The 20,337-nt window shown below is 42.9% G+C and overlaps 1 protein-coding gene across 1 annotated transcript in view; it reads right to left on the bottom strand.

Annotated features, from left to right (window-relative positions):
• Positions 1-20,337, bottom strand: part of OIT3 (oncoprotein induced transcript 3) — a 52,418-nt gene that overhangs the window by 10,410 nt on the left and 21,671 nt on the right. The window contains exons 4-7 of the mRNA XM_058188486.1: positions 15,018-15,140; positions 12,685-12,807; positions 8,201-8,361; positions 1,084-1,499 (exon numbers count right to left, since the gene is read on the bottom strand). Coding sequence (XP_058044469.1) covers positions 1,084-1,499; positions 8,201-8,361; positions 12,685-12,807; positions 15,018-15,140 — 823 coding nt within the window. The remainder of the gene's footprint in view (positions 1-1,083; positions 1,500-8,200; positions 8,362-12,684; positions 12,808-15,017; positions 15,141-20,337) is intronic.

The raw sequence follows: 20,337 nt of genomic DNA, 5'->3' as shown, positions 1-20,337 counted from the left end.
CCAGTTTGGTCTAGTGCAGGGGTGAAATCTAAAAATTTTCCCTACCGGTTCTGTGGGCGTGTCTTAATTGGTGGGTGTGGCTTGGTGGTCAGGTGACTGAATGGGCATAGTCAGTAATAATAAATAATAAAAATAATAAAGTATACAAAACTTGGGAGGCACTGGTCTACTTTCTTTAAAAATAGAGGCCCCGGCCTACCAACTGCCTTTTACTGAGAGGCCCCGGTCTACCTTCTTTAAAAACAGACCCCGGTCTACCAATTGCCTTTTACTGACAGGCTCCGGTCTACCTTCTTTCACTCTTACCGATGTGTCCACACATCGTCTACCAGCGATGCCAGAGGCAGGCAGCAGAGAGGCAGAGGAACAGTAGCCTGTTCCTAGTGCACACATGTGAAGAGCTGCAAGAAGGCAAGAGCAGCTAAAGCAAAAAGGACGACTCGGGAGTAAGGCCAGGAGATGATTGGCCCGTCTCATAAGGCTTAAAAGAGCAGCAATGGCTCTTGGGTTCTTTGTAGGAAAGCAACATTGCTACAATTTTTTCTTGTCAGTATCTCCTATTTCTGAACTTTGTGGGGTTCTTGCCAAGAAAAGCCTTTGGCAGAGTGCCAAAGAAGACAAAGGTTTGTGATAAGGCTAAAGGACTTTTTCTGAAAGACTTTGTTTTGGAATTAATTTGGACTAAGCTGAGAATGAAGTAATTCTCAGCTGTTCTAATAAAATATGTTTGTTTAGGACTGATTGTGTCTGGTAATAACTACTTGGGGCTAGGTCACAACAATAGGAGGGGAAAGGTATGTCGGATATATTTGCTAAGTTATTTGTAAAAATAATAAAGGTGGGATACAAATAAATACATTTTATCTATTTGCTCAACCTCTGCTTTCTTTTTATGGAGTGGATAGTTTTGCCTGTATAATCATGATGGCTGGCTGTTGTTCTGATTTCTCGGCAAGCCAAAAGGCATGCTGACAGTCTTAGGAAAGATTTGAGTTCCTTTCTTTCCTCAAACGTAGATGACTAAACAATCAAAGAACCTCAGTTTTAAATCTCAGATCAAAGGCGAAAGTAGTGAATGCTTACCCATCTCGAATTAAATGGTACTTCATGATCTCGTCTGTTTTGGATGTAGGGGTGGCAAAACAACTCTCCACTAACGTTTCCAGACCATTGACGTGCACCAAAGGCTCGATCCCAAAATACAAAGAGTCTCGGAGCTTAAGAGTGGGAAGGGAGTCCCGATAGGACTCTTCGAAATCCTTATCTTTGAATATCTCAAGAGTGAAAGGGAAGACACCTTGATTGTGCCCCATAATTTCCAGTGGCAAATTCTTGACATTGGGGATATAGCCTTCTGAGATGGTGTAGTGTCGAGGAAATTCACAAGTCACAGGGATCAACAGTTTTCCTGTGCGGACAATGATGTCCCCGTTACTTCCGGGTGTTTGCTTTGGCAAGCCAGTGACCATATTGGTAGCAACTATTTTGTCATTTACTACCTGTAAATAGAGGGCAAAGATGATATGGTAAAGTTAGGTGGATCGTCAGAATAGAATAGAACAGAATAGAATAGAATTTTTTATTGGCCAAGTGTGATTGGACACACAAGGAATTTGTCGGTGCATATACTCTCAGCGTACATAAAAGAAAAGATACGTTCATCAAGAATCATAAGGTACAACACTTAATGATAGTCATAGGGTACAAATAAGCAATCAGGAAACAATCAATATCAATATAAATTGTAAGGGTACAAGCAACAAAGTTACAGTCATACAGTCATAAGTAGAAGGAGATGGGTGATGGGAACAATGAGAAGATTAATAGTAGTGCAGACAACTTAGAACTATGCTGACTTCAGTCTGACCTAAGCATAGTACATAAAATGATCTACCATAATGTCCTTCAACCACAATAATACATGAACAAATAATGGATACAAACTCAAGGTAAACCGCTCCAAACTCAATTGCAGAAAATATGTAACAGAGTGGTCAATGCCTGGAATGCACTACCTGACTCTGTAGTTTCTTCCCTAAATCCCCAACATTTTAACCTTAGACTGTCTATTGTTGACCTCACCCCATCCCTAAGAGGTCTGCAAGGGGTGTGCATAAGTGCACCTGTGTGCCTACCGTCCCTATCCTAATATTCCTTTTTACTTACTCTTTTCATGTATCCAAATTATGTTTATACTTTTACCTGTTATTTTATATATGATTGACAAAATAATTTAAATAAATAAATAAATAAATAAATAAATAAATAAATAAATAAATAAATAAATAAATAAATAAATAAATAAATAAATAGTAAATAGTTTGACAGTGTTGAGGGAATTATTTGTTTTAGCAGAGTGATGGCGTTCGGGAAAAAACTGTTCTTGTGTCTAGTTGTTCTGGTGTGCAGAGCCCTATAGCGTCGTTTTGAATAAAAGAACATGTCAGGAACAACATTATTCAACATCACCTGGAGTAGGTGATCATCTGCAAGAATACAATAAAACCCAATCATCTAGGATTTTAGTTTTTGCATTTATCTCTTTTAAGAATACATTTCTAGCCCACATATTAGAAGGGCTGTGTGGAGTCTCTACTAATAAGCTATGCATGACTAATAAGGTTTCCAGGGTTAATGAGCAGGGCTGCTTATATTATTAGCTACCATAACAAACAAAATACATCAGAAGAATAAGGGAAATGAATAGCGCCCGTAGTTCATAAAAATTCTGCTTAAACAATGACTTCTTAGAAAACTAAAATATTCCAGTATTTATTATTTTCATTAAAACCAGTTTACAGTTAATTAAAAATGCCCTTCTGGAGAGAAATTGGTATTCTGCTTGGGCTAACAGGATTATGCCATAACCTAGCACCAAAGTCAAATGTTAGCAAGTTACAAAAATGGATTGCAGAAATCATCAAGAAAGGCAAAAGATAAGCATAATGAACATCCCAGCCTACAATAATAAAAGACAAGTCCCTTTCTTGGTTCCATTAAATTTGTTTCTAATTGCATATCATCAAATAACTGATACCCCTGTCACACCTGATAAGTGATAGATAAGTTAACTCGCACTCTCTCCTTTAGACTAGAATTGTCTTTTTCAAATTTGGCTACTTAAAGCTGTGTGGATTTCAACTCCAAAAAGCATGTGTGTGTGTATATGTGTGTAAACAGTAGTCCTTGACTTACAATCATATATTTAGTGACCAGTCAAAGTTACTACAGCACTGAAAAAAGTAACTTAGAATAGAATAGAATAGAATAGAATTTTTTATTGGCCAAGTGTGATTGGACACACAAGGAATTTGTCTTGGTGCATAAGCTCTCAGTGTACATAAAAGAAAAGATACGTTCATCAAGGTACAACATTTACAACACAATTGATGGTCAATATATCAATATAAATCATAAGGATTGCCAGCAACAAGTTATAGTCATACAGTCATAAGTGGAAAGAGATTGGTGATGGGAACTATGAAACGATTAATAGTAGTGCAGATTCAGTAAATAGTTTGACAGTGTTGATGGAATTATTTGTTTAGCAGAGTGATGGCCTTCGGGAAAAAACTGTTCTTGTGTCTAGTTGTTCTGGTGTGCAGTGCTCTATAGCGTCGTTTTGAGGGTAGGAGTTGAAACAGTTTATGTCCAGGATGCGAGGGGTCTGTAAATATTTTCACGGCCCTCTTCTTGATTCGTGCAGTATACAGGTCCTCAATGGAAGGCAGGTTGGTAGCAATTATTTTTTCTGCAGTTCTAATTATCCTCTGAAGTCTGTGTTTTTCTTGTTGGGTTGCAGAACCGAACCAGACAGTTATAGAGGTGCAAATGACAGACTCAATAATTCCTCTGTAATTATGGCCATTTTTCACACTTATGACCTTCTCCGTGGTCACGTAATCAAAATTCAGAAGCTTGGCAACTGGTTCATATTTATGACGGTTGTAGTGTCCCAGGGTGATGTGATCACCTTTTGTGACCTTCTGGCAAACAAAGTCAATGGGGAAGCCAGATGTACTTAATGACTGCGTTACTAACAGATTTAACAGATTAACAGAGTTGGAAGGGACCTTATAGGTCTTCTAGTCCAAAAACTATCTACTATTGACCTCACCCCATTCCTAAGAGGTCTGTAAGGGGAGTGCATAAGAGCACAAGCGTGCCTACCGTTCCTGTCCTATTGTTCCCTTTAATTGTATCCAATTCGTATAGTTATTACATACTTATGCTTATATATATGCTTATATATCGTATAGTTATTTCATGCTTATGCTTATATATACTGTTGTGACAAATAAATAAATAAAATAAAAAATAAAAACTCTCCCGCCCAAGTAGGAGACCCCACACCATTTCTGACAGATGGCAATCCAGTTTCTTCTTCAAAGCTTCCAGTGATGAAGCTCCCACAACTTCCGAAGTCAACTTCTGTTCCATTTGTTGGTTGTTTTCACTGTTAGAAAATTTCTCATTTCCAGGTAGAATCTCTTCTTGACCACTTTCCATCCATTATTCCTTGTCTGGTCTTCAGGTGCTTTGGAAAATAGCTTGACCCCCTCCTCTCTTTGGCAGCCCCTCAAATATTGGAAAACTGCTATCCTGTCTCCCCTGGTCCTTCTCTTCACTAGACTAGCCATGCCCAGTTCCTGCAACCGTTCATCGTATGTTTTAGCCTCCAGTCCCCTAATCATCTTGGTTGCTCTTCCCTGCACTTTTAACTTACTAACTTAACAAATGCAGCAATTCATTTAACAACTGTGGCAAGGAAGGTCATAAAATGGGGCAAAACTCACTTAACTTTTCTTTTATGTACACTGAGAGCATATGTACACTGAGAGCATATGCACCAAGACAAATTCCTGTGTATCCAATCACACTTGGCCATTAAAAAATTCTATTCTATTCTATTCTATTCTATTCTATTCTATTCTATTCTATTAACAAATGTCTCACTTAGCAAAATAAATTTTGCGTTGAATTGTGTTGTTAGTCGAGGACTACCTGAATTTGAGAAAAAGTGAATGGTGTGGAATAGGAAATGCTATTTCAGGTTCTACTCTTGCCTGGATATTTTAAGACAAATTATAACAGCGGTAGTCATTATTTTTGTATTTTCTCCTATTCAATTTGCTCCTGAACGTAACAAGGGAACAAACATTTCAAAAGCTTGGAGAAATTTCCTTTTCTAGGATTCTTTAGCAAGTGTTTAAAGTGTAACAGCCTGCAGACCTGGCAGCGGAGTTGGACAGTGAGGAGGCTGGGGAGGACGATGGACCAGTCCTGGAATCAGGGGAAGGTACGGACAAGGGCTCTGCGTCGGAGGTAGAGATGGGGCCAAGGCCATCTGGAAGCGATACACAGACTTCAGAGCCTTCAGAGGCAGACAGCAGAGAGGTAGAGGCTCCTCCTGTTCCTAATGCATGCATGAGAAGAGCTGCCAGAAGGCAAGAGCAGCTGAAGCAAAAAGGACGACTCGAGAGTAAGGCCAGAAGGTGATTGGCCACTCCCATAAGGCTTAAAAGAGCAGCAACGAGCCATTTCTTTGTGGAAAAGTTGAATTCCATTGGTTCTTGTCAGCGTCTTTTGAACTTTGTGGGGGTTTTGCCAAGAAAAGCCTTTGGCAGGTTGCCAGAGACAACAAAGATAGGTGATAAGGCCGCAGGACTGTTTATGAAGAATTTGTTTTGGACTAAGCTGAGATTGGATTAATTCTCAGCTGTTTTAATAAAATAACTTTGTGCAGGCCTGTATTGTGTTTGGTAATAATTTCTTGGGCCTCGGTCACAACAGCAAGGGATTGGCATAAACAACCCTCTAAGTCTGTTCTACTGATCTACAGATTTTTTTAAAACAACGACGGCCTTTGCACAGTGGCAGAGAAGCAGGTTGAAAGCAAAAGGCTGGGAAATTTTTTTGGCTCCACACAGTTGCTAGGCAATCTATATATAGAGCAGTTACTTAGGTCTGCACCTCCAATGAGAGATGGGTCCATTTGTTTAAGTATGCTAAAGCCACTGTGGAAAATTTAATAATGAAGGAATAAAGGATAATGGCTGAGCTGAAGTGCAGAGAGCCAAGCTGACATATCACTTGGACACACAGTAGTGGCCAAAATTGTGGAAACCTTTTGGGAAAAGTGTGTTTTCTAAAACAGGGGTCTCCAACCTTGGTCCCTTTAAGACTTGTGGACTTCAACTCCCAGAGTCCCTCAGCCAGCAAAGCTGGCTGAGGAACTCTGGGAGTTGAAGTCCACAAGTCTTAAAGGGACCAAGGTTGGAGACCCCTGTTCTAAAACTAGCTAATAACACCCTTTTTTTTTTTGGAGTAGTACATAAAACTACTGTAGTCCTCAATACAGGAAATCCTCAAATTACAATAGTTCATTTAGTGACCATTTGAAGTTATAACAGCAATAAAAAAGCGACTTATGGACATTTTTCACACTTACAACCTTTGCAGCATCCCTTATGGTCACGTGATCAAAATCCGGACACTGGATTTAACCATGTTAATTTGGAATAAAAACTTTGGTTACAGTATCGATTTAGATAATTGGCGGGAAATATGGGAGAGAAACAGAAAACTTACTTTAGCCACCATGTATAAAGAAAATCTATACAAGATGTTCTATAGCTGTCACCTCCCACCCCACAAGATTAGCTAAAATGAGCAAAAACCTCTCACCAATGTGTTGGAAATGCAAGGCAATACCAGGGACTTTTTATGATATGTGGTGGGAGTGCCCAAAAGCTAGAGATTTTTGGCACCAGATAAAACGATGGCTGGAGGAGATGTTATCTCAAAATATAGAATTAAAGCCAGAACTTTTTTCTTTTGGGTATTATAAAGGACAAATATAACAAGAGAACAATATATTTAATGTTAGATATTTAACGACAGTAAGATTGGCCTTTGCGCAAAACTGGAAAAATAGAGACCGCCACAGAAGAAAAAGTATTTTCTTCTGAATGACTTGTGCTGAAATGGACAGGTACTGTCCATAAATAAGATACTGACTTGTGCTGAAATGGACAGGTTGACTCTAGAACTCAAAGATAAATGTGATGTGGAATATTATGAAGTCTGGAATAAAATGTATTATCAGTTGGAGAAGGGGAAGCATGTCGGGACAAAGGATTATTGATAAATCGAAAGTTTTATAATGTTCACGTTAGTACTCTGTGACAGATAGGAATGGTATTGGTATTGTTGTAATTTTCAGAGACAGGAGAATCTATGTGTTTGAATTGTGATAGATTGTATATATTAACATAGCGTAAACGAACTGTATTTGTTGTAAGGTAAAACTTGATGGAAATGTTCCAACCAGAAAAATCACACCATGTCCAATGTTTTTAATTGTATTATAAATAAAAAACTTTTTTTTTAAAAAAATCCGGACACTGGGCAATTGACTCATATTTGGGAGGATCCCAAAGTCATGTGATTCCCTTTTACTTAGACCAGGGGTCTGCAAACTTGGCTCCTTTAAGACTTGTGGACTTCAACTCCCAGAGTTGAAGTCCATAAGTCTTAAAGGAGCCAAGTTTGCAGATCCCTGGCTTAGATCTTTTTTTTTTTTTTTGTTTACATTTATACCCCGCCCTTCTCCGAAGACTCAGGGCGGCTTACAGTGTATAAGGCAATAGTCTCATTCTATTTGTATATTTTTACAAAGTCAACTTATTGCCCCCCCAACAATCTGGGTCCTCATTTTACCTACCTTATAAAGGATGGAAGGCTGAGTCAACCTTGGGCCGGGCTCGAACCTGCAGTAATTGCAGGCTACTGTGTTCTTAATAACAGGCTTTTACCAGCGTGAGCTAAACCGGCCTCTTCTAACTAGCAAAGTTAATAAGGAAGCCAGATTCACTTAACAACCATGTTACTACCATAATGTAACAAGGGCAGTGATTCAGTTAACAATTGTGGCATGCAAGGTCATTAAAATGCAGCAAAATTCACTTAACAACTGTCTCACTTAGCAAGAAAAATTTTGGGCTCCATTGTGGTTGTAATTTCGAGGGCTACCTGTAGACACCTTTGACCCAGTTTCTCTTTTAGTTGCTCTAGCTCAAAAGGTTATGTTGTGTGCATAAAATAAGAAGAGATCCCCATGGACTGTACCTTGAGATCTCAAGAGGAAATATAGGATATGAATGCAAGACTAAAACAAATAAATACGATCAGTACGTACATCTATAGATGTTCCACAGGTTTTCAGAGAGAAGATGAGGTTGACATGAGTGCCATTGGATACTCCTTTGCAGGAGCCATTGGTAAGCGAGAGGTCCATTCCCCCAACGAGATCCTTGGGAATATTCACTTCTATAGACGTAGATTTACATATAACTGGAACTGTAAGAAGGAGCACAGCTAGTAAGTGAGTCAGAAGTTAAAACATTGCCTTTCTTGTAAGATGAAGTTTTTTAAAAAATATCTGTCACTTCTAAATCAAATGTTTCCAGATTCTGGCCTAGGGAAATGATGCTTTGATTTGCCCTGGTGGCACAGTGGTTAAAATACAGTATTGCAGGCTGACTCTGCCACTGCCAGCAGTTTGATTCTCACCAGCCTTCCATTCTTCCGAGGTCGGTAAAATGAGGACCCAGATTGTTGGGGGCAATATGTTGATTATGTAAACCTCTTAGAGAGGGCTGTAAAGCACTGTGCTATATATAAGTGCTCTTGCTAGCGTTTGAATATAAAATGGTTGGAGGGCCATTCTTACAAAAAGCAGTGGTATTTGGGATGAGCAATTTAAAATATACAACGAAGGACCAAGATGGCTTACTGCCCCTTTTACAGTGTTATTCGGCCATTGTATCTGCATCCTGATAGAAATGTAATTTTGTCATTAACTTTGAGGCTGAGAAATTTCTCCCCAGAAAAATGGGGTGAGATTTTGAATTAATTCAATCAACAATTAACTCATGACAAAAGCATTGAAACATGGCTGCTTCAGGCAAGCCATTTTTAGGACACTGGAAGCTAAAATATATGAACAATGTTTGCGGAAACGGGTGTGCCTATTCTAATGAAAAGAAGGACTAGGGATGACATTCCAATATCTCAGGGGCTGCCACAAAGAAGAGGAGGGGGTGTCAATCTATTCTCCAAAACACCTGAAGGCAGAACAAGAAACACCAGATGGAAACTAATCAAGGAGAGAACCAACCTAGAACTAAGGAAAAATTTCCTAATAGTGAGAACAATTAACCAGTGGAATGGCTCGCTGTTGGTGCTCCATCACTGGAGATTTTTAAGAAGAGATTGTACAGCCATTTGTCTGAAATAATATAGGGACTAGAAGACTTCCAAGGTCTCTTCCAACTCTCTTATTCTGTTATTCTTTCTGTGGGTTTGCAGTGGACCAGAAGTATTGGACCGTAGCTTCTCTAATTCCCAAGGAAACTGACCTGCTGACTACTGCCTCCCACCTAAGTGGCATGTTGATAGAAATCTTCACTTACACCCACTCCTGGCTCTCTGTAAGCTGTACTGTGATTCAACCTACCTTCTGGGGCTCAGTAACTCTAAAACCAGCCAGATGAACCTATCAATGTTTCAGCTGGAAATCTGAAGCTTATGGTCCAGATGGAACACAGATCCAGCAGGTGCATACCCCCTCAAAAAAGAAAGATTCCTCAATGCAGTGAGGCCATGCTTGCCGCAGTTCCAATCATTCTCACTGTCCTTTCAGCTCACCGTACACCACACATCTGTAGTGGCAGCAGTGCAGTGGCAATGCCAACTCCAGCTGCCACGAGACTGACACTAATGGAATTGGTGAGACCATTAGCCCAACTTTAGCCAGACATGAAGGCAAGAACCACCACGCTGAAAGATTGGAGGGACTTCCCTAGACTTCTCCCAAAAGAATATATATATATTAGCCAAAGTTTTTTCTTTTTTTCTCTGAAAGGAAGTCTCCAAGAAAATTGCACATCCTTAATGCTTGTCCATGTCTCCCTTCTTAGACAGGGAGAATAATATATTATAATAGGAAAGGAGAGGGAACTTGAATGCAGGGCATGGTTTTGCATGCATGTGCCTCTCTCTCTCTCTCTCCCCTCCCTCCCTCCCTCCGTCCCTCTCCCTCTGCCTCTCCCTCCCTCCATCTGTTCGCTGTATCTCTCTCTCTTTCTTTCTCTCTCTCTCCCCTCCCTCCCTCCCTCCGTCCCTCTCCCTCTCCCTCCCTCCATCTGTCTCTGTATCTCTCTCTTTCTCCTTCTCCCTCTCTCCCTCCCTCCCTTTTCCTCTCCCTTTCGATGTCTACTGTCATGCTCCAAGTAGACTCCTGGTGGTGTACAATTAAAAAACAACAACAAAATTTTCCTGGGTAGAAAAACAATATACTATTGGAATTAAAAGCCATATCAGAATAGGTCACTCCCTTGAGAGACATCTTTGGAAGGGAATACAAGGGTAAAAAGAAATAAAGAGGGCAGCTCTCTATGTGCAATTAAATCTCCTTCCTTTTTAATGGAGGGATGCCCATAGTGGCCTCCCTTGACTGCTGGACCAAAGATATCCCTGGAATAAATTTGTTCACTAACTCATGAAAAACCAGAAGGATGGAGGTTGCATGTACTTGTGGGGGAGGGGGAGAGAGAGATGTTCGTTAAAACGGAAGCTGCTTCTGAAAAGGCTTACTACCTTATCACAGCCCACATATTTCAGAAAGTGGAGCAATTCTTAGCAGGTCCTCTTGCAATGATCAAACTGGGTGCATATCAGTGATGAGATTCAACTTTTTTCACTACTGGTTCTGTGGGCGTGCCTTGGTGGGTGTGGCATTGCTTGGTGGGTGTGCCTTGGTGAGCGTGGCAGGGGAAGGATACTGTAAAATATCCATTTCCACCCCACTCCAGGGGAAGGTTACTGCAAAAACCCCATTTCCTCCCGATCAGCTGGGACTCGGGAGGCAGAGAATAGATGGGAGCGGAGCCAGTCAGAGGTGGTATTTATTCGGTTCTCTGAACTACTCAAAATTTCCACTACTGATTCTCTAGAACTGGTCAGAACCTGCTGAAACCCACCTCTAGTGCACATGTGTGGATATGCAACTCACAGCTGCCATAAAAAGCAGCATCCAGTCCTTTAACATTAACCTCTCCTATGGAAATGGTGGTGATGGAATATGACATTATTTCTGTCCATAAATCAATCATCTTTAAGTCTTCTTCAATGCCTTCTTAATGTGTGTTAGACAACTATTTCTACAATTCTTAGGAAGCCATCAAGCCAGAGGTGGGTTTCAGCAGGTTCTGACCAGTTCTGGAGAACCGGTAGTGGAAATTTTGAATAGTTCGGAGAACCAGTAGTAAAAATTCTGCCTGGCCCTTTTCCCATCTATTCTCTGCCTCCCAAATCCCAGCTGATCAGGAGGAAATGGGGATTTTGCAGTAATCTTCCCCTGGATTGGAGAGGGAATGGAGATTTTACAGTATCCCTGGAGTGGGGTGGGAATGGAGATTTTACAGTATCCTTCCCCTGCCACTCCCACCATGCCACTCCCACCAAGCCATGCCACGCCCACCAAGCCACACCCACAGAACCGGTAGTAAAAAAAAATTGAAATCCACCACTGCATTAAGCCAGTGGTGGGATTCAGTGGGTTTGGTCTTGTTCAGGTGAACCGGTTGTGAAATTATTTGAATCCCACCACTGCATCAAACCATTGCCTGCCAATTCTTTTAGGTTATTGCTCCTTGTGGCTTTTAGCTATTCGCTAAGACTGGTAGGAACTCAAATAAAAACTCTCTGGGCTGGCTGGTAAAATATAATGGGGAGGACCTGCAGATTAAATGTATGTTCTGATTCAGTCTTTTCAACATGCATTTCCATGATAATAGGATGGGGCACAAGGATAAGATAGCAATGTAACAATAATTACTACAGAACTTTAGGTTCAGGAACTACCTCAACCCTGGAAGCTCACCAGAACAGGGGTCTCCAACCTTGGTCCCTTTAAGACTTGTGGACTTCAACTCCCAGAGTTCCTCAGCCAGCTTTGCTGGCTGAGGAACTCTGGGAGTTGACATCCACAAGTCTTAAAGCAGTGGTTCTCAACCTTTATAGTGCTGCGACCCCTTTAATACAATTCCCCACGATGTGGCGACCCCAACCGTAAAATTATTTTCATTTTGAATTTATCGCGCCTGAAGCCGTATTGGCTAGCGATCTGAACTGCTTGCGATTGCCTTGAGGACGGAGGCATTAAAGCGGAGACTCCTCCCCTATTAAGTTTATCGCGCCTGAAGCCAGATTAGTCTAGCGATTGGGAGTGATTGCAGTTGGCTTGAGAGGGAGACATCAGAGCAAAGATTTCTCTCTTTTTTAATTCATTGTGCCTGAAGCTGAATTCGACTAGCGATTTGAAGAGCCTGCAGCTGGCTTGCGGAGTCAACCATTGGAGCGCGATTCTTCGACTCACAAGTATACTTCCCATATTTCCGATAGTCTTAGGCGACCCCTGGCAAATCGTCATTCGACCCCCGATGGGGTCGCGACCCACAGGTTGAGAACCGCTGTCTTAAAGGGACCAAGGTTGGAGACCCCTGCACCAGAAAATAACTGTGGCCTTTGCCTCCTGAAGCAAAAGCAGGATATACATCTACTAAATAAGCAAATTAACAAATTAGCCTAGACCAACCACATCCCTTTTTCCCTATGTACCTTGGCAGCTGTGGTTGTCTTCTGACAAAACAAGACCTCGTGGGCATTCACACTGATAACTGGTTTCCAACATGTTGCATCTATGGCTGCAGCCTCCATTGTTGTTGTGACACCCTTCAATTTCTAAGGCAGAAATAATGAGTAGATAAATAACCTTTCCCCATCTAGCAGTGCCTCTGCAACCATGTCCTTTCTCTGCTCATATTGAATGGAGCTATAGGATCAGATGAACATGAGGGGGAACTATATTCATGTATTACACAGTCATTTAAACCAAGGGTCACCAACCTTTTGGACCTCAAGGACCACTAAATTCATAATTTTAAATCCCGCAGACCACTAATATGATCTGCCTAATGACCGGCTGGGTGGGCGTGGCTAGGTGGTCATGTGACTGGGTGGGTGTGGCCAACTCGATGTCACTCACATCAAGGGGCGCCTCGCCAGCATCTACTCACACCTCCCCTCCCAGCCACTCCTCACCTCCCTACCCAGGCTCCTTAGGGCCCCAACAGAAAGCAGTTGTTGGAGCTAAGTAGCCACTATGAGAAAGAGTTGGCAAAACAGTTCAGTTCAAATTGGGTCTGACCGAGAAGGAGGCTCAGTAGAAACACCTCACTGAGGACTACGAGCACAGGCTTTTCAAGCAGAGGGAAGACCTGCGGGAGTGCAAGACCAGGTACCGGCACCTGCAGGCTCAGCAGGCTGAGATGGTCAGCCAGTTCCAGGTCATGATGCAGTCCCACTGGAACAAGGTTCTCCGGCTCTTCGCCACCAGTGGTACTTCCCTCCAGCCTTTGCCCAAAGCCCTGCACCAGGAGGCCGAAGCAGACCCCAAGTCGGAATTTCTGTTCTCCTCCGACCCACACAAAAAGACCCTGAAGGGGGAGACTTTCTGCAGCAACACAAACGCTCATTGCACGTATCTGTCCCAGGGGCCGCAGTTTGAGGACCCCTAATTTAGTGCAATATAAAAAATGCAAATAATTTTTCTGCGGACCACCAAAATTTTCTCGCGGACAACCAGTGGTCCACAGACCACCAGTTGGTGGCCGCTGATTTAAACTGTCTATATGTTCCATTGTCCTCTTAATTGTGTTGGGCAAAGATCTGCGGTGGTTTCAGGAATCTCTGCAATGAAATTAATAAGAGTTGTTGAAAGCACAGAGAACAGAGGTGCCATTTCAGGGCTGTTCCTATTAAGCCTTTGAAAGATAAACCGTGGGAAGGAACTAGAAGCAGAAAGCCTAATAAGCTCCCGAAGAGGATCCTCCTTAGCTGGGTGTGTGTCTTCCACTTTGTGGAAGCAGGTCACCTTATTTGAAAACTGCTCTTTGGATTGATGCTCGACCCTATTTGTGAATACTGGGCTTTCGATAGAAAATCCAGTTAGATGAAGATCTACATCTGTCTATGTAATTCTTTCCACCCACGACTCAGCACTAAAGAAAACCCCCACTGGCACTCTAATACCTGTTCTTGGATGGAGCCTGGAAAAGGAGAAAGCTGCCATGATATTGCCCTCTTCTCTTCTCTTCTCTTCTCTTCTCTTCTCTTCTCTTCTCTTCTCTTCTCTTCTCTTCTCTTCTCTTCTCTTCTCTTCTCTTCTCTTCTCTTCTCCCTCCCTCTCTTCCTCCTCCCTCCTCCCTCTACTTTCATCCCTTCTTTCCTCTTCTCTTCCCTTTCCTCCCTTTTCCTCCCCTTCCTTTCCCCTGCCTACCCCTCCCTCCCTCTCCCCTCCCTGTCCCATCCCATATCCTATCCTCTTCCTCTTTCTCCTCTCCCCTCTTCCTCTTCCTCCTCCCCTCCTTTCTATTTTCATCCCCACTCTCCTCTCCTTCTCTTCCTTTTCCTCCCCTTCCTTCCCCTCCCTTCTCTTTTCTCTTTCTATCTCTCATCTCCCCTCTCTTCCTCCTCCCTCTACTTTCATCCCTTCTTTCCTCTTCTCTTCTCTTCCCTTTTCCTCCCTTTTCCTCCCTTCCTTTCCCCTGCCTTCCCTCCCTCCTCTCTTCTCCCTGTCCCATCCCATATCCTATCCTCTTTTCTCTTCCTCTTTCTCCTCTCCCCTCTTCCTCCTCCCCTCCCCTCTAATTTCATCCCCACTCTCCTCTCCTTCTCTTCCCTTTTCTCCCCTTTCCTCCCCTGCCTTCCCTTCTCTCCCCTCCGTCTCCCACTCCCTTGCCCTTGCCCTTCCCTCAAACACAACCATTGATTTCTAGGGTATTTTCTGGCAGTTTGGACCTTATCCTCTCGTGAATCTTAAAGCACGTAATTAAATCACTCTACTAGTCAGATGCAAAAGTTCAGCTAGTAATTCTAAATCATATCCTTACCTTCACATGTCTTTCCATCTGGCCCCAAGACACGCCCAACTCCACATTCACAGCGATAGGAGTTCTTTAGGTTAATACAGAATTCGCTGCAGCCTCCATTATTCCTTTCACATTCATTTTCATCTACCAGGAGACATGAGAGAAAGACTTCCAACTTAGCAGCAACGCTAAAAGCGGCTAAGAGCTGGCATGTAGGAGATGAATGCTAGAGGCAACATGCAGTAATACTGTTTTTAGGTCATCAGTTTGAAAGAACTGTATTTGTTGGGTGGAGTTTTGTCAGCATCCTTGATGGTTGATCCATAAAAGTTAGATGTGCCTGTTTTGTGTCTGCAACCTTGGTATTTTTGCACCACAAGAGTACAAAAGCCGATGTCTCCATTTGTGTTAAGCCCTCCAAGGCTGGCTTAATATGGAAAAAAAGACCCACTTGAATTTTTAAGATTGTTCTTGCTAGATTTTGCTTGAAAGCCATCCAGAGTAATTCTCTTGCTCAACCTACAGCCGTGATGGCGAACCTATGGCTCCCATGCCGGAAGTGGCACGCAGAGCCATCTCTCTGGGCACGCGAGAGGTCGCTCATTGCTGTTCCGGTTTCCGGCGTGCCGGCCAGCTGGTCTTCATGTGTGTGGGAGCACTGGAAACCGGAAGAGCATGCGCAGCAGGAAGGTGATCTGGTTTCCAGCGCATGCATGTGCACTGTCCAGCTGGACTTCGTGCATGCATGTGTATCAGAAACCGGAAGACCAGGTGGCTAGCGCACATGCACGTGCTGGAAACCGGAAGATCATCACTCGGTGCCGAAAAGGTTCGCCAACGCTGACCTACAGTATACCGAGAGCAATTTATGTGCGCTAATTCTCTTCTGAGGCATCCCCTTGAGCCGGACTCAAGAAATGCTTGTATTCCTGACTGTCACTGTCCTGTTGCTTCCCCTGTGTTCCCAAGGTCTGTTGGCATTGCATCACCCTTTGCGTAGTTTGATATGAGAAATCAATTTTTCATTAAGGAGCATCGACAAAGCAGCTATCTGCTTCCCTCCAAGATGAACAGCTAGCATTTGGATGTGAAAGGAATAGACTCAAACATTCACACATGAAAAACAGCTTTCTGTGTCCCATTCATTGTCCCTGAATAAAGATAACGTGTACAATTATATCAAGTTCAGTACAGATAGTCCTTAAGTTACAACCATTCGTTCAGTGATGGTTCGAAGTGACAACAGCCCTGAGAAAAATGACCCAGGACTGTTTTTCACACTCACAACTGTTACAACACCTCCATAGTCACGTGATCAAAATTTGGACACGTGGCAACTGGCCAGTTGTTACGATGGTTGCAGTGTCCCTGGGATCATGTGATCATGTTTTGCGACCTTCTGACGAGCAAAGTCAGTGGGGGAGCCAGATTCATTTAACAACCATGCTACATCAGTTCACTTAACAACGGCGGCAAAAAGGTTGTAAAATGAGGCAAAACTCACGCACCCACTTTCTTGCTTATTAGCAGAATTTGGGATCTAAATTGTGGATCTAAGTGGAGGACTTTTATTTCCTGCCGATAGCTACAGTTCAGTCTTATGCAGGAGTGGGCTGCTGGGGGTTCGCACGGGTTCGGGAGAACCTTTAGCTAAGATTCTGTGCAGTTCGGAGAATCCCCAAATCCCACTCTTGGCTGGGCCTGTCCACCCCTCCACTCCACTCCCAGGAGTCCCCACACGGCCCGTTTTGGATGCAAGTAAATGCAGGCCGCATGCAGAGGCTCAGGGAGGGCAAAAAACAGGCCTACCGGAAGTTCGGGAAGGCCGGAAACAGGCCCATTTCAGGCCTCCAGAGGGCCTCCGGAACCTGGGGAGGCCGTTTTCGCCCTCTCAGAGGCTCAAGGAAAGCCTCCGGAGCCCAGGGAGGGCACACACGCACACACACACACACACACACACCCATGGTGCAGGAAGCCGACTAAGCCATGCCCACCATGGCCACGTCCATCCAGCAACCAGGCATCCTTTGCTAAAATTTTTGAAGCCCACCTCTGGTCCTGTGTATAATTAGTAAAGTCTCAGTCTTTATGAAACTAGTGGGACCTAATTCTGACAGATTGCAGATTTACTGCCGTGGTACTTTACGAGAGGAATTCCTTATTTTGCTTGTCCTGCCGGGTTAATTACTTCGTCTTGCCTTTGGATTTTTTGTTAGAAGTTTTCTGCTTACAACGTTTGGGACTGAAATATTGCCAGCCACAGGTTGGTGGAAGAGTTCTCTCCAGGCCGGAGAGTTGAAAGGGACATTGGGGGCACAGTTGATGATAATAAAGGGACTCATATCGGTTCTCTGGCTGTGTTACTTTTGTATCACGCCCTGGGTCATCACATAACGTGTTAAGTGTTCAGAGTGAACATGATTCAAGCTTAGTACTGTACGTTGCATAAATACATCTTGTAAAATCATAGAGTTGTAGAGTTATAAGGAACCATAAGGGCCATCTCATCCCAATCTCCAAAATGTGCAGGGAAAGCCAATTAAACCATCCATGAATGGTGGTTGTCCAGCCTCTTCTTAAAAACCTCCAGTATTGTAGAACTCACAGCACCTGTAGGCAGACTTTTCCACTGTGGTACCGATTTTACTATCAGGAAACTTTTTCTTCTATTTGAACAGAATCTAGACAGCTGAAACTTATATGTCACATTATTTTGGTTCCTATTTTCTGTGATCATTAATAGCTGATAGCCTAAATTTGCAGGGAAGTTGCAGAGAAGAACAACAAAGATGATTAGGGGACTGGAAGCTAAAACATATGAAGAACAGTTGCAGGAACCGGGCATGGCTAATCTACTAAAGAGAAGGACCAGGAGAGACATAATAGCAGTGTTCCAATATTTGAGGGGCTGCCACAGAGAGGTAGGGGGGTCAACCTATTTTCCAAAGCATCTGACAAGGAATAATGGATGGAAACTGATCAAGGAGAGATTCAATCTAGAAATAAGGAGGGATCAGCCAATGGAACAGAAGTTGCCTTCAGAAGTTGTGGGAGCTTCATCACTGGAAGCTTTCAAGAAGAGACTGAACTGCCATTTGTCAGTAGTAGTGTAAGGTCTCCTGCTTGGGCTGGCGGGGGGGGGGGGTTGGACTAGATCAAGGATCTCCATTCTTGGCAATTTTAAGACTTGTGGACTTCAACTCCCAGAATTCTGAGAGTTGAAGTCCACAAGTCTTAAAGTTGCCAAGGTTGGAGACCCCTGGACTAGATGACCTACAAGATCCCTTCCGACTCTGTGTTAATATTCTTTTCTTCAGATTGAACATCTCAGATTCTTTCAGCCTGTCCTGATGGGACACATCCTCAAGTCTCTGCATCACTTCCTTGCTCTTGTCTAATCTGCTAGATTTTTCCTCACTTAGATGATGTGTTGTGTGAACGCAGTAATTAAGAATGCCTTCTAATCTGCCACACAGTGCTGAGCAGGAGGTGGGCATTGCTTTGGGGCCACAGCAAGTGTGTGTGTGTGTGTGTGTTGTGGGGGATTCACACACATGAAAAAGGATCAGACTTTGATGGTGAAATGAAACAATTCAGATAATCAAAGGAAACTTCTAATCGACTTTCTAAAGGGCTTTTGAGTGGGTGGAGGATAAAAGGAGAATATTTTCTTTTAAAGGTAAAATTCATGCTTTATGAAGCATCTCATCTGAATGCTCTCCACACGTTTAACAGTTATATCTTTCATGAGTCTGATTATTCTGAAACATAATTTAAAGCCGAATAGTGATGCAGCTGCTTTCTGACTCATGGCAATTGATTAGATTACCGAGTGGTGTTGCATTAGAGATGACCCTCTCTGACTGTCCCTTTCTACAACTTCACAAATTAAAAGTATTGGCACAGCTGTCAAAATCAAAAATCTAATTAAAACAAAGCTTGGATGGAATTGAACTCCCCCCCCTTAGCTGCAGCTGATTTTTATTAACTTTCTTTGTATTCATGTCTTGCTTTGGTTAAATACCAGAGGTGGTATTCAGCAGGTTTTGACCAGTTCTGGAGAACCAGTAGCAGAAATTTTGAGTAGTTCGGAGAACCGGTAGTAAAAATTGTGACGTGACTGGCCCTGCCCCAATCTATTCTTTGCCTCCCGAGTCCCAGCTGATCGGGAAGAAATAGGGATTTTGCAGTAACCTTCCCCCGGAGCGGGGTGGGAATGGAGATTTTACAGTATCCTTCCCCTGCCATGCCCACCAAGCCACGCCCACAGAACCGGTAGTAAAAAAATTGAATCCCACCATTGTTAAATAAGTTGAGATATTGCTTTGAAGAGAATAACAGAATAACAGAGTTGGAAGGGACCTTGGAAATCTTCTAGTCCAGTAATAGAGCACCCACAATGTCTGAAGGCAAGCCTTTCCACTAGTTAATTGTTTTAAATGTCAGGAAACGTCTCCTTAGTTCTAGGTTGGTTTTCTCCTTGTTTAGTTTCCACCCATTGCTTCTTGTCCTGCCTTCAGGTCTTTGGAAAATAGCTTGATCTCCTTCTTTGTGATAGCCCCTCAAATGTTGAAAGACTGCTATCCTGTCACCCTTAGTCCTTCTTTTCACTAGACTAGATATACCGAGTTCCTCTGACTGTTCTTCATGTTTTAGCTTCCAGTCCCATAATCATCTTTGCTGTTCTTCTCTACACTTTTTCTAGAGTCTGCAGCAGTGGTGAAATCCAAATTTTTTTAGTACCGGTTCTGTGGGCATAGCTTGGTGGGCGTGGCAGGGGAAGGATACTGCAAAATCCCCATTCTTGGGGGAAGGATATTGCAAAATCTCCATTCCCACCCCACTCCTGGGGCCAGCCAGAGGTGGTATTTGCCGGTTCTCTGAACTATTTAAAATTTCCGCTAAAGGTTCTCCAGAACCTGTCAGAACCTGCTGGATTTCACCCCTGGTCTGCAGACTTATGTGCACAAAAGAGCAACAAAGATGATTAGGGGGCTAGAGGCTAAAACATATGAAGAACTGTTTGTCTGGTCTAGTGGTGACATGATAGCTATGTTCCAATATTTGAAGGGCTGCCACAAAGAAGAAGAGGTCAATCTATCTACTGAAGCACCAGGACAAGAAGCAAATTAGCTAAGGAGAGAAACAGCCTAGAACTGAGGAGAAATCTCTGGATAGTGCGAACAATCAACCAGTGGAACAGCTTGCCTTCAGAAGTTCTGGGTGCTTCACCATTGGAGGCTCTTAAAGATTGGACAGACGTTTTGAATGGTATAGGGTCTTGTGCAGGGGGTTGGGCCTGAAGGCCTCTAAGGTTCCTTCCACTTCTGTTATTCCGTTA

Source organism: Ahaetulla prasina, chromosome 6 (assembly GCF_028640845.1).
Source record: "Ahaetulla prasina isolate Xishuangbanna chromosome 6, ASM2864084v1, whole genome shotgun sequence".
NCBI lineage: Eukaryota > Metazoa > Chordata > Lepidosauria > Squamata > Colubridae > Ahaetulla > Ahaetulla prasina.
Note: the sequence above shows the minus strand (reverse complement) of the source record. Positions and strands in the feature narration are given on the sequence as shown.